This window comes from Seriola lalandi, unplaced genomic scaffold (assembly GCF_002814215.2).
Source record: "Seriola lalandi dorsalis isolate HSWRI2012SDOR001 ecotype SW California unplaced genomic scaffold, Sedor1 jcf7180002054767, whole genome shotgun sequence".
Taxonomy (NCBI): domain Eukaryota; kingdom Metazoa; phylum Chordata; class Actinopteri; order Carangiformes; family Carangidae; genus Seriola; species Seriola lalandi.
In genome coordinates, this window is record NW_019525320.1 from 1,653,421 (window position 1) to 1,670,519 (window position 17,099).

Here is a 17,099-nt window from a genome sequence, read left to right on the forward strand (position 1 = left end):
AAAGGAGGGAAAATACAAGCACAGTGTAATACTGGGCTGTGCTGGCAACTGCAACATGAACATATAGTCAGAAAAATATATATATATTTCATTTTTTTCTGACCTTGTTAAAGTACAGTAATATATAACTATGTTTCAGGTGATGATGATACACATTTCTTTAAAATGAATTAGGGATAACAAATATTTTATAGCAAAAGCTGATGGTCGGCCACATCAGTGGATACAAATTGAAGCACATGTTCTTCTCCCTAACCCTTTCTCTCTGTACTCCATAAACCCAGCATGTGCACGTTGCGTGTCTTTCTGTAAGCCGTTTGTCTCTACACTTCACTGGACGACTTCAATACTAATATATATTTTTCATCCAGCGTTTCTTTTTTTTTTTTTTGCGGAAACCACTCCACTCTGTCCTCTTTTGCTCATTCTTTAGGAATACTGTCAGCGGCTTGCCACTCTAAGCTCTTTGGCAGTAAAGGAAAATGGTATGGTATGGCACCGCTCTGAAACCATACGCGCGTACACACCCAGACGCACACACTCGTCACACTTGCCAGGCAAATCGATTCCAGCATACTCTTGTCACACATCATTACACTTTCCTATCATCCTCTGCTCTTTTGTTTGGAATATGCGTCTCTGAGTGTGGGAGAGACGGTGTGTATTTGTGTGTGATTGAGCATGCTTTAAGTAGGTATGCAAACTTACCACACACACACACACACATAGATGCAGCAGACACATCCACCTGCTGCCTATTCCTTGCCCTCAGATATTGGCTTATGCTTTTGTAAAATAGGAAAGCAGACGTGCACGGATAACTTTCAGAGAGCCTTGGTGGCGATCGCGCAGAATGATCATTTGTCTTGTATCTTCCATTACCGAGAGGCTTGAAGTTATTTCAGCGTGGCATAATGCTCCACTACTTTGATTCCACAAAGCCATAACATCAGTGAGGTGAAAACTAGTCCGGCCAACAACACACACACAGACACAGCCATCACAACCAGGCTGGCTCATATAGACAGGTTGCTCAATGATACATGAAATTAAAGATTTCAACAGAATAGCAGTGAAGAGGGTAAAACACACAGAGCTAATTCTAACTGTCAGTGGGAGATATTTAATGTGTCTCAAACAGAAGTCTCCTGTCCTTTGGGTGTTTGCGTGTGCACATGTATAGTGTATCTATATATATATATATATATATATATATATATATGTATGTATTGCATTTGTACATACATTGATGAGTTAACTGCTAGCATCTGATTTGTGTAACAAACTGAAGGTGTCATTGATCATGTTCTTTTTTTTTCCTCTCTCTTGTGCAAGAACACACACACACACACACACACACACACACACACACACACACACACACACACACTGACTGGTATAACCTTGAAACAAGAGCTGTTTCCGATGGATACAGGAAGCGGGCTGTGGCGTGGGAAGGGAGGACAGATCAGGACAGCAGAGGAAAGAGGAAAGAGGAGAGGGGGGTTTGGATGAGAAGCTAAATCTGCTCTAACTGGATTAAAAAAAAAGAAATTATACAAAAAAAAAAAAAAGATGTAAGATGTTAAATTTGTCTCTGAAAACAGCCTCAACCAAATCAGGTTATTTGAAGAAAAGTAATTATTTTCAAATATTTATATTTACATAAATCCTGTACTCTGGGTCCTTCTGGGAACGACGCCGTTTTCCAACTTAGCTGTCATGCAATCTTTTTATTGACTATTTCCTGTTTGACTGAAATTGCTGAAAGCATCTATATGAATTATCTATGAAAATATTAAATTAAGCTGGTAATGTATTTGGATTAGGGCTGTCACTCAATTAAAAAGAATTAAGTAATTTATTGCATGCTTTTGTATTATTAATTACGATTAACCACACTTTTGCACTTTTTAAGAATGTCTCTTATTAAAGATGATTAAATTGGAAGTCAAATCAAGCATCAAATTAACGCAGAGGCAACACAAAGGAAGTATAAAATTCAATTTGTAGCATTTTAACTTGGAACACAAAGTAACACCATGAGCCACAATAGCTGCCAGTCATGCAGAACTATACAGAAATGTTACAAAACAAAAATCCTGACGAGCATTGTTTCAACTTCTCTGGTGTCTTAACTAGATTTGTGTTCTGTACTCATTTCACTTTCCAGCTACTGGTCCATCATCTTTTTTCCTTTTAAAGTATTTTTTCCAAGAATATTTTCGAAACATTATAGAATTTGTACGGCCTTGGTGTGATGGTACAAACCTATTTTTAAATAAAGCATGGAAATATATGCTGATATATGAAGCATGATTCAGGTTAAGTTGCACGGATAGTGCAATTGTGTGTGTGCGTGTGTGTCTGTTTGTGTGTGTGTGTGTGTGTGTGTGTGTGTGTGTGTGTGTTTTGCAGAGATGGTTATTTCCAAGGGAGTTTTGTTACGCTAGGGTCAGAGAGATAACTGAAGAGAGACTGAGTCCATCTGTCCCCTGCCCAGGGGAAACAAACACATACACTCTCTCTCTCTCTCTCTCTCTCTCTCTCTCTCTCTCTCTCTCTCTCTCTCTCTCTCTCTCACACTCACTTACTGACAGACACACTCTGGTCTTTTCTCTTCAGGACCATCCTCCTCTCTATGTATGACAGTGTATATCCCACATTCTTTCTGCCTATTTAAAAGCATATGTGCCCTCAGGGGAACTGTGGTCCCTCCTCAGCAGTCCTAAACAAGAGCTACAAGACTGTACCGGACACACAATGAGGCCCAACATACAGGGCACTGTGACATGTTGCCAAAGCCTTCAAGTGAATGCATGCGTGCATTTATATATACATCCTGCACAGCAGATGATATGATCCGGCAAATGGGCACAGCGAATAACACTGTACTTGCAACATACCAGTTTGGTGTGAAAAGATGCACTTTTCCCACAAAAAAGTCTCCAGTCTTTTCTTTGCTCAATTAACCCTGCGGCCTTCATTTGCATTTCATAAAGAGGTCGTCACTCCGTGGGAGGGTTATCTTCTTTTTGGAGGCAGAAAAAGATGAGAAGGGGGTACAGTTTCTATCCTGTCAAAGAGATAACGCCACTACTCTGCCTTATCAGCGGCTGATGAAATCCCATGCTATAGGGCCATATGTGTCTATGGGACTGTGCATGTGAATATGCAGTGTGTGGCCATGTGCATACCCACCGTGTGTGCTTGTGTGTGTGTGTGTGTGTGTGTGAGTGAGTTAAGTGGATTCTGTATGTGTGCACCTGCATATAGGGGACATCTGTAAGTGACAGACACAGGTCGTGGTTGTATGTCACATCATATCTGGTTTTGGCCCTTACAGCAGTCAGTCAGTCAGTCAGTCAGTCAGTCTCACACACACACACACACACACACACACACACACACACACACACACACACAGACCACAGTGGATGTCTGCATCCACCAGAGCCCTGAACTGCTGGCCCCAAGCAACATTGTGTGTGTGTGTGTGTGTGTGTGTGTGTGTGTGTGTGTGTGTGTGAATGTGTGTGTGTGTGTGTGTGTGTATGTGTGTTCGCCCACTGAGAGGTTAGCTTCAGCTTTGCCCTTTATCCACCGGCTATCCATTAGCAAGTTTTAACTCATGCTTCATCAACTGACCCTCCATTAGAAAAATTTGCATTCCATCATACTCAAATCTTGCATTAATGCCACAAAGCAAAGTGGACAAGTAATGGGAACAGTCCGCAAAGAGGTACGAAAAGAGGTAAGGGGAGGGGGGGGGTGGTTGGAAATGTGAGGAACACATTCAGATGCTTAGGGAAAAAAAAAAAAACTATGCTTTCCGGAGAATATATTTGTGTGCGCGCCGGAGTGCTTGAGAAGTGGACACTCATTTAAAAGGCACATGTTCTGAATAAGCTTTTAAATCTGCGTCTACCTAGTCGACATGCATTACTGATTCACATGTGGCTAAAAAGCACAGGTCCTTCTGTTTAAGAGATGAGGAGTGAAAAGAAAAAAAAATTACTCAACACTAGTCATTTCCTCTCATAAGCTGGTCTCTCACATGCAGGCAGCAATTTTAAAAGTCTCTTAAAAAGGTATCTCTAAGCTTTTAAATAAACAGTTACCCAGAGAATCACATCATTTCAGCAGTGAAAAAATAAAATAAAAAAAAGATCTCTAGTTATGTGTGTGTCCCTGTGTGCACTTGAAACATTTTTCAAAAGAAAATCTCCTCTTCTCCACTATGTTTTGCCTCGAGAGTAAAACTGCCCATAATAATTAGACTTGTGCTGAAGTTCAGCCATCTGAATAAGCATATAAGAGCATTGCAGTTCCAGGCTTTACTTTGAGTTTGACACCTGAAGCTCACCTTCTGCAGCAGCTGGGAGCCAGAGTACTTTGCCGAGATGGACTTCATCTCCCCACCAAATGCTGAAGCCCACAGCTTCACCCTGCAAACGGCACACATGTACACGGAGCAGCAGGAAATCAGACAGAGGTAGAGATAAATATATAAACAGAAAGGCTACAATATAAAAGCACTGAACACGCTGAGTAAAAAACAAAGGCATATAACCCAGGGAATTTTATATTTTATGACTGAAATGTAGCAAAAGTTGAAGAGCACTGGAAGCCATTCAATTATTATTATTTTTTTTCTTAATCAAGTTCTGATTCGTAACTTGGAGAGTCAAGTGATGCGCGGCACCTTTGCGTAAAAGAGCGTCTACTTACACGGACGGAGGAATGCTCTGGTGGGTGCCTCCCACATCGGTGACCCTGGCGCTTAGAGTTGAGAAAAGTAAAAGCAGACACGCATACCACGCATTGGAAACCACACAGCTCCGATCCACCTGCATCTTGGGCAAAAAATACCCTCCCTACGCACACACTGCGAGTTTTTGGGCTTATGCTGCCACCGTGGATTTGTTCCCCCCCTTGCAGAGAATCCAAAAATGAAAAGAAAGAGGAGAAAAATGGAGGAAATGAAAAGTCACCTATGCTGACTGACTAAATCATGCATGGCAATGTGTTCATCTGTTCTTGGTGCGGGACGAGCCGATGATGCGCCTTGGCAAACGGCAGGATCCTCAGCTGTGTGAGTTATCCAAAGTGCCGCGGTGTGGCCCCGCTGACCGGTGCGGTGCACACGGCTCTGCTGCCCGGCGGAAAGTCGAGCTCGACTCCTCTGGCAGGGTAAAGTCCGCTTAGTCGCTTTGTTGGACCGACCTCACCCACTGAGAGCACAGAGTGGAGGTTCAGGGGGAACCGGGGAGATCATCAAACGATGCAGCGCACAAGAGCACGCCTACTCCTCTTGAGTGGTGCGACTAGCCTCCTCTCTCCCTCTCTCTCTCTCTCTCTCTCTCTCTCTCTCTCTCTCTCTCTCTCTCTCTCTCTCTCTCACACACACACACACACACACACTTTCTCTCCTCCTTCCTCTCAGAATCTGAGGATAGGCTACTGAGGATGTTGTTATTGTTGCTGAATTACGCCATACTTCTGACCTGCCTCCCTCTCTCTCTCTCTTTTTCCCTCTCTCGCTTTCTCTCTCCCCCACTCATGGGCTCTAATACAGGGCTATAATAGCTAGCCTTTAGCTTTCATGTCAGATCAAGTCATGCACTGTATGCCCGGTTCACTGAAGCAGGAATTACTGCCAAAGTGCTGACGGAAGACAGAAAGGGAGAAGAGAAAAGAAAAGAAAGTGTGTGTGTGTGTGTGTGTGTGTGTTTGTAAGAGAGAGAGACAGAGAGAGAGAGAGTAAGAAGACATGGAGGGAAGTGGGGGTGTTCCGCCTCTTGTTGGAAAGGACCAGGAGATATAAGTCACTTGTGCTGAATAAAAGCATGTCAATTAAATGCACTTTGGAGCGATGATGTGGCACTGGCAGTGTGTGGGCATATGGGTTGTGAAAGCGGATGAGAGCCCCCAGCAACGGACCCAATGTGACGGATCGCGTTTCACATAGAGCTGCAAGGATTCTGGCAAAGCACTGGGAGGGGATCAACACTGACTGAATAGCCTATCTCCACTGCTGCAGAAGGGGTGCCCTGTTGATTACGGGCCTATACCCTTTTCACACCAGAAGATTCACCTCTGACATATGTGGGTCAGACATGAGTGTGAAAGAGCCGGGCTGGGTTAGCCCAACACAGCAAAACACCTACAGACCTGTCACAAGAGTGCTTACACCAAAAGAGTCGACGTCACGTGCAGTAGGCTTGTAGACTTTTGATCATATTTTTAAAAATGTGCATATATTCATCAAATAAAGGTGGACAAAAGTATTATTTTTGATATTGGTGCCAAACCTCAGTAGCTAGTCGCCATCGGAGATTAAAATGCACTTAGGTAAGTGAGAAAAAAAATCAACAAAAGATTTTATCACCTGATTTTTGCGTAACGGTTATCCATCTTATATCAACTGCTTTTCACTACAGTGGCCAGTACTTTGATGTCACTGGAACAGCTCCCAGGTTTCCAAACCAACAAGCATGGACCGTTCTAATGAGACTATAATGAAGCCGAGACTATAATGAAGTCAGCCTGCACTGGAACAGTGCAAATACAGTGTGGGGATGGGCAATACAATGAGGCAATCTCAATAAAAGAAACATATGTCTGAGAGTGACAGGCTGTCAAAGTACATCATATATGTGTTGTAAAATTAGGTGATAAATCTTAACAGTTGCTGCACAGTTATATTTTACTCTTAAAAGCAAAACGCCTCCTCAGCCAGTCAAAACACAAATTGTTCACATTACCATTAGCGGGACACCTTTTCACTATGTGTTAGTTTGAACCTCATAATAGAGCAAACACTTTCGAAACTGATTTAGACAGATGCTTAGTCATTCAGTTAACCTGTGAAACATTTAATTCATGTGCGAAACCCAGTAGCTAATAGCATGACAGTAATAGCATCAGAAAATATAAACTGTGTGAGCCACTTCTACGCTACAGAACTGTTTCCCAATACGGTGCTCAAACCACTAAATTAAGTTAAAGGGGCACTTCATCAATTTAAACACGAAGTTATAGGTTATGGGGAGTGTTGCTCAGCCTCTAAAACATTTTGTGCGGTTGTATAATTCCATGACTCCAGAAAGAGCTTTCAGGGGTCTGAGGGAGAAAAAAAGCCCTGCTCTTGTCTTGGGCTTGGACAATACAAACAGTAACAGAACATCTGTGTTAGGAACATGGAGCATGGAGTTGAGCTGAGCAAATGCCCGAGATGTGGACATGGAGGTTTTAACAAATAACGCTAACCCATTGCTTTACGGGAAATGTGGAATCCAGTGGTTTTGGGGTTTCAAAGTCAGGACATCTTGGCTTCCACCGCTTCAGGTTTGAATATTCTCTTTCAAGCCCCCCGAACTAAAAGGTTGGAACAGCCCTTTAAATTTTAGTTTTTTGTTGTTTTTGTTTTTCTCTCCATTTATTACCTGATTGATTTTCTCAGTATTTTGTGGTGAAATGCTTTAGGCAAGCTTTGCAATGTTTTAATATGTGCATTCTGCTCTGCTGTTTTGGTGGCTTTAAGTTTTAAATAGTAATTAATTTTTACCTCCGCCAAGGAGGTCATGTCCTCACCCATGTCTGTTTGTTGGTTTGTTTGTTTGTTTATTCGTCAGCAGGATTACGCAAAAGCAATGAGCCGATTTGCACCAAACCTGGTGGAGGGATCAGCGATGGGCCACGTTAAAGGAATTTTTTTAATCACTTTTCTTAGCAATGTGAGAATATGTTTTTGTTGATTTCTCTGCAAGTAATGTACAGAATGTATGACGGTGTTGACATCTATGAGTTTGTTGAATTTGGTGCAGATCCAGATAATAATCTGGATCAAGTGAAAGAAAATGCTGAATCCACATTACACACAATATTGTACTTAATATTAATAGTAAGTAACAGTGCAGATGACACCCACAGCATTTAGGAATGATCACATCATCCAACATGCAAGTAAGAAAATTACATAATAACAACAGCAGATGTGTAATAGCAATGAGACAATTCATACAGCTGTAGACCTGTATGGATTGTATAATGCAGATGTCATCATTTCATACAACAGATAATAAAACCATACAACAGATCTTGATTAAGGATTAAAGACAATAATTAATAAAGCTTTAGGATAAATGTGTGAGATTGTTTGGCCGTGGCAGAGGTATGCGCTCAACAGCAACGTAATGGCAAAGTAAGACAATGATGCTGAGGAACCCAGAAACATATCATATGTACCAGTAATATGAGAGAAACTCTTTAGTTATATGGACATCTCCTTTTGTTGTATTTACCTTTCTGTGATCCTACGATCATGTCCTCTTACTTCTTCTTCTTTTGTCTCAGCGTGTTCACATTATACCTGGTATCATCTGATGGCAGTCACACAGCATGAGGTTTGCCAAGTCGACGACCGATTCACCATCATCTCTCCTGAGGTAAGAATATGACATACAGCACTTAAAGCAAGTTTCTTTATTCCCGGAAACATGCAAAGAATAAAACAAAACTATCAGTTGTGATAGTTGGACCGAATGGACCGAAGTTTATCCACAAGGCCAGAGTCTCCCCTGAGACCTCTGGAGTGTAAAAGCATAAAGTATGGGATAAAGAAAAATATATATGCAGGTTAGTTCAAGGAAATTTTCAGAGGGTGACCAGGATAATTTATTTTTGTCTTCCTGGTTATGTCCTTCCTTATTTTCACTTGTTAGGGTAGGTCTAAGTGTAAGTGGTGATTTTATATGCAAAGTGATAACGTAAAGGCATCATTGGACTGGCCTCATCTTGAGAACAAGCCTACATATATAAATATAATTTGAGCTTTAAATGGTTACTATATCTAATAGCAAAATCTTGTAATAAAGAATTACATTTTGTCAGTTTATCTTAATTTGTTGTACATACACAAGTGGACATATTTGGGTCATTTTTTTATCACATTTTTTTAATGTTCTTTTATATTTTCATTTTTAGTGCTAGGTTACCAAGGTAACAATACAACTATATAAAGTCCATTACCAGGGGAACAAGTCAGACTGGGCTTGTATTCCCCAGGTGAGTGTGTGTTAAATGATGATCTGTAAATATTAATATATCTAATCTGAGAGAGAAAGTCATTACATTGAATTGAGATGGGGGGGCGTGTATCCCCCAGATCCCCAAGTGCTTGTAGGCAAATAAAGAAAGTCAGTGAATCAACATCGGAGCTGTGTCTCTTCGTTGGAGTTAACCAGTCAACTGTCAGCCGTTACGTAAACATCGTCTTCTACACAGCGCAGAGCCTGTAACTGTTAGCCGTTACCGTTATTTGATAGTACAGTAGAGAGACAGGAAATGGGGAAGCAGAGAGAGGGGGAAGCAACGGCCATCCGATGCGGGACTCGAACCGGGGCCAACTGCAGCGAGGACTGTAGCCTCTACACATGGGGCGCCTGCTTAGACCACTACACCACACGACGCCCGGAAAAAGAGATTCAACAGGGTGTTGTAAACTGTATATTCAGGAGCAGAGTGAACCCAATTTAGGTTGTGCAAATAAGTACGTGCTGAAACTGCTCCAAAGTAAACAACAGTCGGTTGATTATGAGATTATTGAACCTACATTCCTATTACGTAGTCCCAAGGGGTTGTTCATTTCTGTCTCGCCTCCCTTGAGACAAGATAACATCCCTCACTCACGTCCCATGGGACCCCACACACCATCCCATTAGTCCCTCATGATTCTCAATATGTTGTTATAATAGCTTCTGTTGGGCATCGGGCAGGTGTGAAAAGTTAAGAATTGTGGGGGAGGGAGTTCTTTTGTCTGCGGAACAAAAGAACATGTTGTTTCCACCGTCTTGAATGTAGTAATTCCCAACACTTCTGTCCATGATCCAGTATCTAGTATCTAGTAACTGGCTTGAAGCCGACCACCTCTCACAGATAATTCCTAATGATAGATTCATGCACGTGGGCCAGAGGCATGTCCCAGGAGATTTTCTGAATGGATGGGGTGGTGAGGTAGGAGGGTAAAGTCTGGATTAGCAAGGGATTGTTTTTTTTTTTTTGTACACAGTATAGTCAACCTTGAAACCATTGCAGAGGATGTAGTCGCCATGGGGATGAGGTTATTAATGTGATGAGCAAGACCTGAAATTAATAGAGGACAAACAAAATAATGCATTTCTAGAAAGATGTATTAATATATTCACAGATAGTAAAGTCTTGCACACAGACACACACACACATACACACACACTTCATGCAAATGTGGGGGAGAATTAGTCATGGGTCACATCAGAGGAAAAAAAAAAAACATCAAAGACTAATGACCCAGTCCTTCCTTTCCATCTTCACACGCCCACGACCCCCACTAACCCTCCATTTCCTCAGTTCTGAATGCTGTAATCACACCTGATTTTGGAGAGCAGGGTGTACCTAGGCTGGTGGTAACCTGGCTGTACCTGGCATTACAGTGGAGAAAAAGGACACTCTGACATCTATAATGGTGCACTTCCTTTTCCAGTAGTGAAGGCTTTCAATACCCCCTATGCCCATCCTGTATAAAATCTGCGGCTTTACATACGACACAAGTGACGCTAAGTTATCTTATCTTATGCTATTTGTTTTTAAATATAATTCTGATAAAAGAGAATTTAATACATAATGAGCTGTTTTTTTTGACTCCCTATTTTAAATTCTTTTTTAAACCCCACCACAACATACTGCAAATATGCTGAATTAAAAGAGCTGTAAACTATGGAAGTGTATTTACAGCATCTGTACTGTGCGTACAGGAGACGCGTTTCACACACACTCAGCAGCTACACCGCGTTGTGCGTCTGTGTTGATAACATCTACCAAAGCCACGATGGAAAGATCTCAAACATGTCAAAAAGGACATTATTTAAAACTACACGGGGCTATGACCAGTGTGGGAGCTTCAACACTATAGCCATGTTTCCTTTTCCTGTTGTCCCTAGTTTGACCCCGGAGCTACAAGCTATTCTGTTTCTCTAGCAGCTCATTAGCACCAAGGTCAATTCTGCATACCAATACAGAATACAGGATCAGTGGAGAAGGGTAGGCGTGTTGGCATGATTGAACTACACATGCTGATGCTTCAGTGAGCATCACTTGCAGCACATACTGTATTGCATAAATTTACTTTTTTTTTTTTAATCATGATCCCAAAATATGCATGTTTTCTCTTGGATTACTGCTGACAATATCATGCCCTGTCATTTGTCATTTTAGAGTATATTATCTACATTTAGGTGGTGCTTTAGCGTCAGAGTGATAGGTATGAGTAAGAGAGGCATGAATAGTGCGTTGATGATACAATAAAGGTTTTTCCCAGATATGGTCATCATGACCAGATAACTACCAGTGTTACATCCTACGGGACTAAAAACGATCCCTATTACAGGTCTAGTCACATACTGTGTATTTTTGTGTTAAATGATAGGATGAGGTTGTTATATTTTTTGAGCTATTGCAGAGCTGAAACACCTCTGTCCAGGCTGGTTTGTATTTACACTAGAAGGCAGGAGGCAGCAGATTGTGTCTGTCGGTGAGCATCGATGTTCTCATCCGTATGGACAGTGATGGGCTCAGTTCCCATTAGTGGCTGTGAATTTCAAAGCATACCATAAATAATTCTTTGTTACCAGGCTCAGAACTCACCTTGTTCTCGAAATACCTTGCTTAATTCAATTAATAATGAGATGCCAAAGACTTTCCTCCATCAGCACTGGCAGAGGAACAGACGACGGTATATGATGATGAGACGGAACATGGCTGGTTGTGGAATATGCACTGTCACGGATCAAAATATCCACATCATGCAAGATTCATGGGCTCCAAAAAACAAGGACAAAGCGCCAAGCTCGCCATGATGAACAGCAGGGGGCGTTGGCAGCCGCTGCCTGAGAGAGGTGAGCTTCTGCCTTGTGTGGCACCTGTGAAATCAGGACAGGGAAAATGAATGATTACTGGGCTTTCCTCCCATACTGGAAAGTGTCCTTGAATGAAACATTTGATTTCTAACATTGGCAAAGGCTGACTGTGCTTGTACAAGGAAGTTATTTGAAAAGGAAGGTTGAAGCAGATGGAAGGCAAACGAAAGCTCTGGGGAGAAATCCTCTTCAACAGCGGCTGTCAACATACAGTACACTGGGTTGAATAGATGATTAAAAAGCTTATGCTCAGAGATTGCTTGGATTCTTAAGAGATTCCTCCGGTGCTGGTGAAAGGTAGCCTAATTTTCCAAACTGGCATCTCTTCTTCAGAAAATTGCTGTGGATGTTTAGAGGCCATTTTAGCACATTTCGAAGAAGTGAGAAAGATGTTCCCTACCGGGACATTTGGGAAATTGCTCATTATTTATTAGAGATGTGTAACAACCTAATCCAGAATAAAGTAGGTACTATATGAATACATCTACATTTTAGTTTGCTAGATGAAAAGTAGGTCCTGAGTGATCAAAGTTCAGAAAGTCTATTGTGTCTAATGTTCCCATTTCCTCTAAGTTTTTTCACCTAAGAATATCTGCATAGCTGGCCTGAGGCATAAGCAGAATACAGCTGCTTAGGGCCCCAAAGCCTTCAGGAGCAAGTTATAAATTTGAAGTACTCCATTCAGTTTTTTTTTTAATAATGTAGGCATTTAAATCAATAATTAATTTTTGTTTTTTTTAATGTTTTATGTTTGCACTTTAATGAACTTTACTGAAAAGGTATTGTACAGTCAAATCAATTTCAGCATTAGATCCAAAAGGCTTGGGATTGTAAGCCCTTTCATGAGACGCTAAATATGGTTTCTTCAAGCTGTGTGGTCCCGTAAGAAGCAGCTGCTCAAATACAGTCTGTAAAACATCTTAATCACGCAAAGTTAAAGTTACTGATGACAACAAGGTAGTTTCACCAATACGCATCCTTGAATATCACACATTCCAAAAAGAGGATATTAAATGCCACCACCTTTAACAAGACAATGCCATTTTCTCTATCTTAAGTGTATGTTTGCATGTTTTTGTATGACTACATATTTGACAAATTCTTCCAAGATCAACAGAGTTGCTGTGATTAAATTAACCAGAAAGTAAGTAAGAGTAAAGACAAGCTCCGCTACAGAAGACAGGTAGGAGACGCAGACCTGCACAGTCCTGCATCTTCTATCTTCTGTCAAGCAGTCATTAGTGAAAGAAAGAAGCAGGTCGTTCAGCAAAAGGAAAGAATGGGAAACGAAGAGGGGGAGATATCCTGTGAAAAGCAAGAAGAAGCTAGAAACAGCAAGCAGAGAGGAGGGTTGCTTCAGGCTTTCTTAAAAAGGACACCAAAGATTAATTTGTCATCGAAAGAATCTACAGAATTCGATGCATATTAGTGAATATAATTGTTCTTAAAAGCAATTATACACCAGTCATTTCCTCTGCTCAGAGATAAGCATTAGAACATTGAGCCATTTATGAAAGAGAAATGAGCTGATGGAAGACTGCAAGTCCCATAATGGCCAAGGGAACTGTGGTACTGGTGACCCAACTACACAGTAGTTGACAAGGAACATCATGAAACCAAGAAATACTGGCATGACATTTTGTCAAGCCTAGGGATTATCTATGTGCACTCTATGTGATTCAAAACTAATCCACCCGTGTGTGTAGGCAGTAACTGTACACTTCGACCGTGACCCTCTCTGGGCACAAAGACAGGATGTTTGGTGATCAATGACATGGCCCATGACCTTCACATATATTGTAAAGGCAATGAGATATACCTCCCCACCACCAAACTGTGTGGCAGCTACAAGAACCTCAATTAGCCAAGTAATTAGGTCATATATCAAAACAATGGAGCGCCTGGGTGAGGAGGGGCAGAGATGGTCAGAGGGGAGATGAAAGAAATCGAAGAGAAAGAGGGTGGATGTTAGAAGGGGGAAAAAGTGGACTTTTAGGGAAATGGAAAACAAAAAAAACGATGGGATTGGAGGAGACAGGTGATTGGACGGCACTGAGAGAGACTGGAGGAGACATGAGGAAGCCATCTGCTTTTAAGAGGCTAAAGCATAAATGAGAAAATGAAGAAGGGGATAAAGAAAGACAGGCCAGTAAATTGAAAGCAACTGGAGCACAGTACGACAGAGGCGGAGAAAGAGGAAGATTTGCTGGGCCATATAATCTGGTGTTTAAGAGTGTGTCCTGCTAGAAATCAGTGGGTGTCATCCTGGTGACAAATCAGCATGGCTCTCAGACACTTTCGTTTTGTGAGGAAATGCAAGAATCCAGGCCGACTCCTCAGCCATCTCATGATGCACGCCGATGACCACTTGGAATTATTTTTGCACATATTTTTGCATGGATTTTTCTCTTTCGTTTTTATTGTTATCAAAAACTGCAAATAGGATTTGCCACATACTTTTTAGAATCTGATTTATGACATTTATGAGTAATCTTTTGATAATTAACCAACAGGAAAAAAGATACTCCCAAATGCTCAAGAGATCACTACATCAGGTCTGACAAGGGGTTACAGGGATGTCAGTGTGTTATGATCTGAATATATGTGTTGGTGCAGGTATGCACGCATGATAATCTATCCAGTCAGACTCCTTTTTCCTTTTTCCACACAGTCATGTCTGCACTGCTGGTCTCCTGAGGGCCAAAGCATCTCATATCTTACACTTTACAATGTGTCCTCAACCTGGGGTTATGCTCAGACGCAAAGCAAGCCAAGTAAACAAACAGAAAGTAGGGATTGCACTGCGTGTGTGAGAGATACACACCCATCTTCATAAACGACAGTAATACTAAAAGCACTATGACAACATGCATAATTAAAGGCACTCTCCCTAAAAATAGAAGACTGGGAAAGAGAGAGTATAGAAACAAGAGATGAGAGAGAAATGAGAGGAAGATAGAGAGGGGTGACGTAGGGCTGAGGGATGTCTGCAGCGATAACAAAGTAAAAAAGATCAAAAAGAACAACATCCGATGCACAAATTGTGTGGAGAGTCTGACTTTTGTATTAGGGAGTAAACTTTTGTCAATTTTCTTTTCCATCTTCAAACAAACAGTGTGAAATGACTCAAGCAGCTCTGATTGCCTGAAAGAAAAGACTTGATGGGAGAGGTGGCCTTCATTATGTGGAGAAATAACAGGCAGCCAGAGTAGATGTCTGTGATATTTGCATTATTTTGTGTAGCAGATTAAAAATGAGCTCTAAAGTGCTCTACATTCACAACATGTTCACAATTGATTTGCCCAGAGCGTCCCATTCCATTTTACATTCCCCAGCCACTTCAATTAAAGAAAAAAACACCTTGCTGTTACAAGTCCTCTCCTTACCCCCATTATTCTGTTTCTCTTATATTTTTCCTCCTCTCATCATCAGCTTATTTCAGATATGCAATCTTTTTTTTTTTTTTTTTTATCTTTTTCTTGTGTCTTGTCGGCCCTGCCTCACTGCACCTTATTAAAATGTATATTTTCAAATCATTCTTCAAAGGCAAACTGTTTGCCTAGAGAACCAGAGCCATGCCCCATGTTACAGGAAATTACAATGAGACTGAGCAGAACCCAATAGCCCACCTCTCTTGCAGCCTGCTTTCCCTTTACTGATTTGGCAACATTGCGCAACACGGCTACAAATCAAGTGACTAAACACTGTGTACTTTTAGTTATTACATTACAGTTTATCATTGTTTTTTTAGATTTGTAAATGTAGTCCAAGCACTTGACACAATTGTCACAACAACCTATTTTCAGCCTTTTATAACAGCAAATACAGCACTCCATCTGTAGCCAAAAACCAAAACAAAATACGCATATTCATAAAACAACCAAGCACGTCTGTAGAGCAGCACATTATGGAACTCCTCTGATCCACCCTTGGACTGTTTATTTGTTTAAGCCCCATAGTCTAGGCTGTCGTGTTGATAACCAACTCATTTGCAATGATAACATGCCCAAGAGGCTAAAATGAGGCCATTCACTGCGGCTGTGCTGATAGAGGCTGAGAAACTCAGAGGCTGTGATTGGCTCGACAGTGATGTTCAATTAATAGTCGACTCACCGAGTACAAACACACATCAAAGTGCCCCATTGGGCCAAATCAGTGATTGACAGTGCAGAATAATCCCAGCCACCAAGCAATATTATCTCTAATTATTTGCCATGGTGGACACACCAAACAAGGAATATAAAATGAAAAGGGGAAGAAAAGGTTGAAGAATAAAAGATAAAGAGGGGGAGTGTAGTAAACAGGATGCTGCCACCCAGGCCCCAGCCAGCTGTGTAAAAAGCATGACAACATGGATTCCCAAAAAGGTCCAACTTTACCCACCTACCATCCTTAGTGTCCTTCCCATCTCTTGTGCACTCAGAATGCAAAGCAGCTTAGACAGTGGGACCCCGCCACAGTTTGGCTGCAACAAAGGAGTTGTGCGGAGTACCCTGCGGGCCTATGCTTTCTGGCTGGCAGCTTTACATATAAAACAGGCAGGCCTATCTGTCTTCGCACAGGCTGCAGCCACAAAGTCCGAATCCCCAGCTTTGAGCACTCTGAGGATCCTCGCTCTGGAGTTCTGCACAGGGAGAGATTAACAACAAACACTAAACATGACTCTTCTGTTCGTGTCTGGGAGAAGAAGGGAAATTATGGATCACTGAGGGAAGTTTGGTCAAATAAAAGTCTCTGGCTTCACTGTCAACACAAAGAATCTTTGCCCCAGTTGCTCAAAGCTTTTGATAAATCTTCTTTTTCCCTCCTTGAAATATTTTTGTACATTATTTGTTCAATTTGATTTGAAGCCTCAGCGCTCTCATGTTGCATGTTACTGCCATCCAATATGATATGCAGATTTAGTCACATTAGGAGTTATTGATGCCATGGTACTCTTTGCAGCACATAAAAACCTTTTGAATTCTGTCTGTCCTTTGGCTTTCATAATTGGTCAGTGACGGTTCTAAATCTTAATCTATCATAATTCATTTATTTGGCATTACAACATATCAAGAGGTAGCTAAAAAAAACTCAAGCAAGCACAAGCAAACACTGACATCTAGAGCATGTTACAAGAAGTAACACTTTCTAAGTACAGATGTG

General features: G+C 41.4%; 1 protein-coding gene across 2 annotated transcripts in view; it reads right to left on the reverse strand.

The window, feature by feature from the left end:
• Positions 1 to 5,447, reverse strand: part of cacna2d3a (calcium channel, voltage-dependent, alpha 2/delta subunit 3a) — a 117,150-nt gene extending 111,703 nt beyond the window's left edge. For both annotated transcript variants that reach the window (XM_023425158.2, XM_087178989.1), the window contains exons 1-2: positions 4,732 to 5,447; positions 4,367 to 4,448 (exon numbers count right to left, since the gene is read on the reverse strand). In XM_023425158.2, the coding sequence (XP_023280926.1) occupies positions 4,367 to 4,448; positions 4,732 to 4,856 (207 nt within the window). In that variant the 5' untranslated portion in view covers positions 4,857 to 5,447. The remainder of the gene's footprint in view (positions 1 to 4,366; positions 4,449 to 4,731) is intronic.
• Positions 5,448 to 17,099: the final 11,652 nt, after the last annotated feature.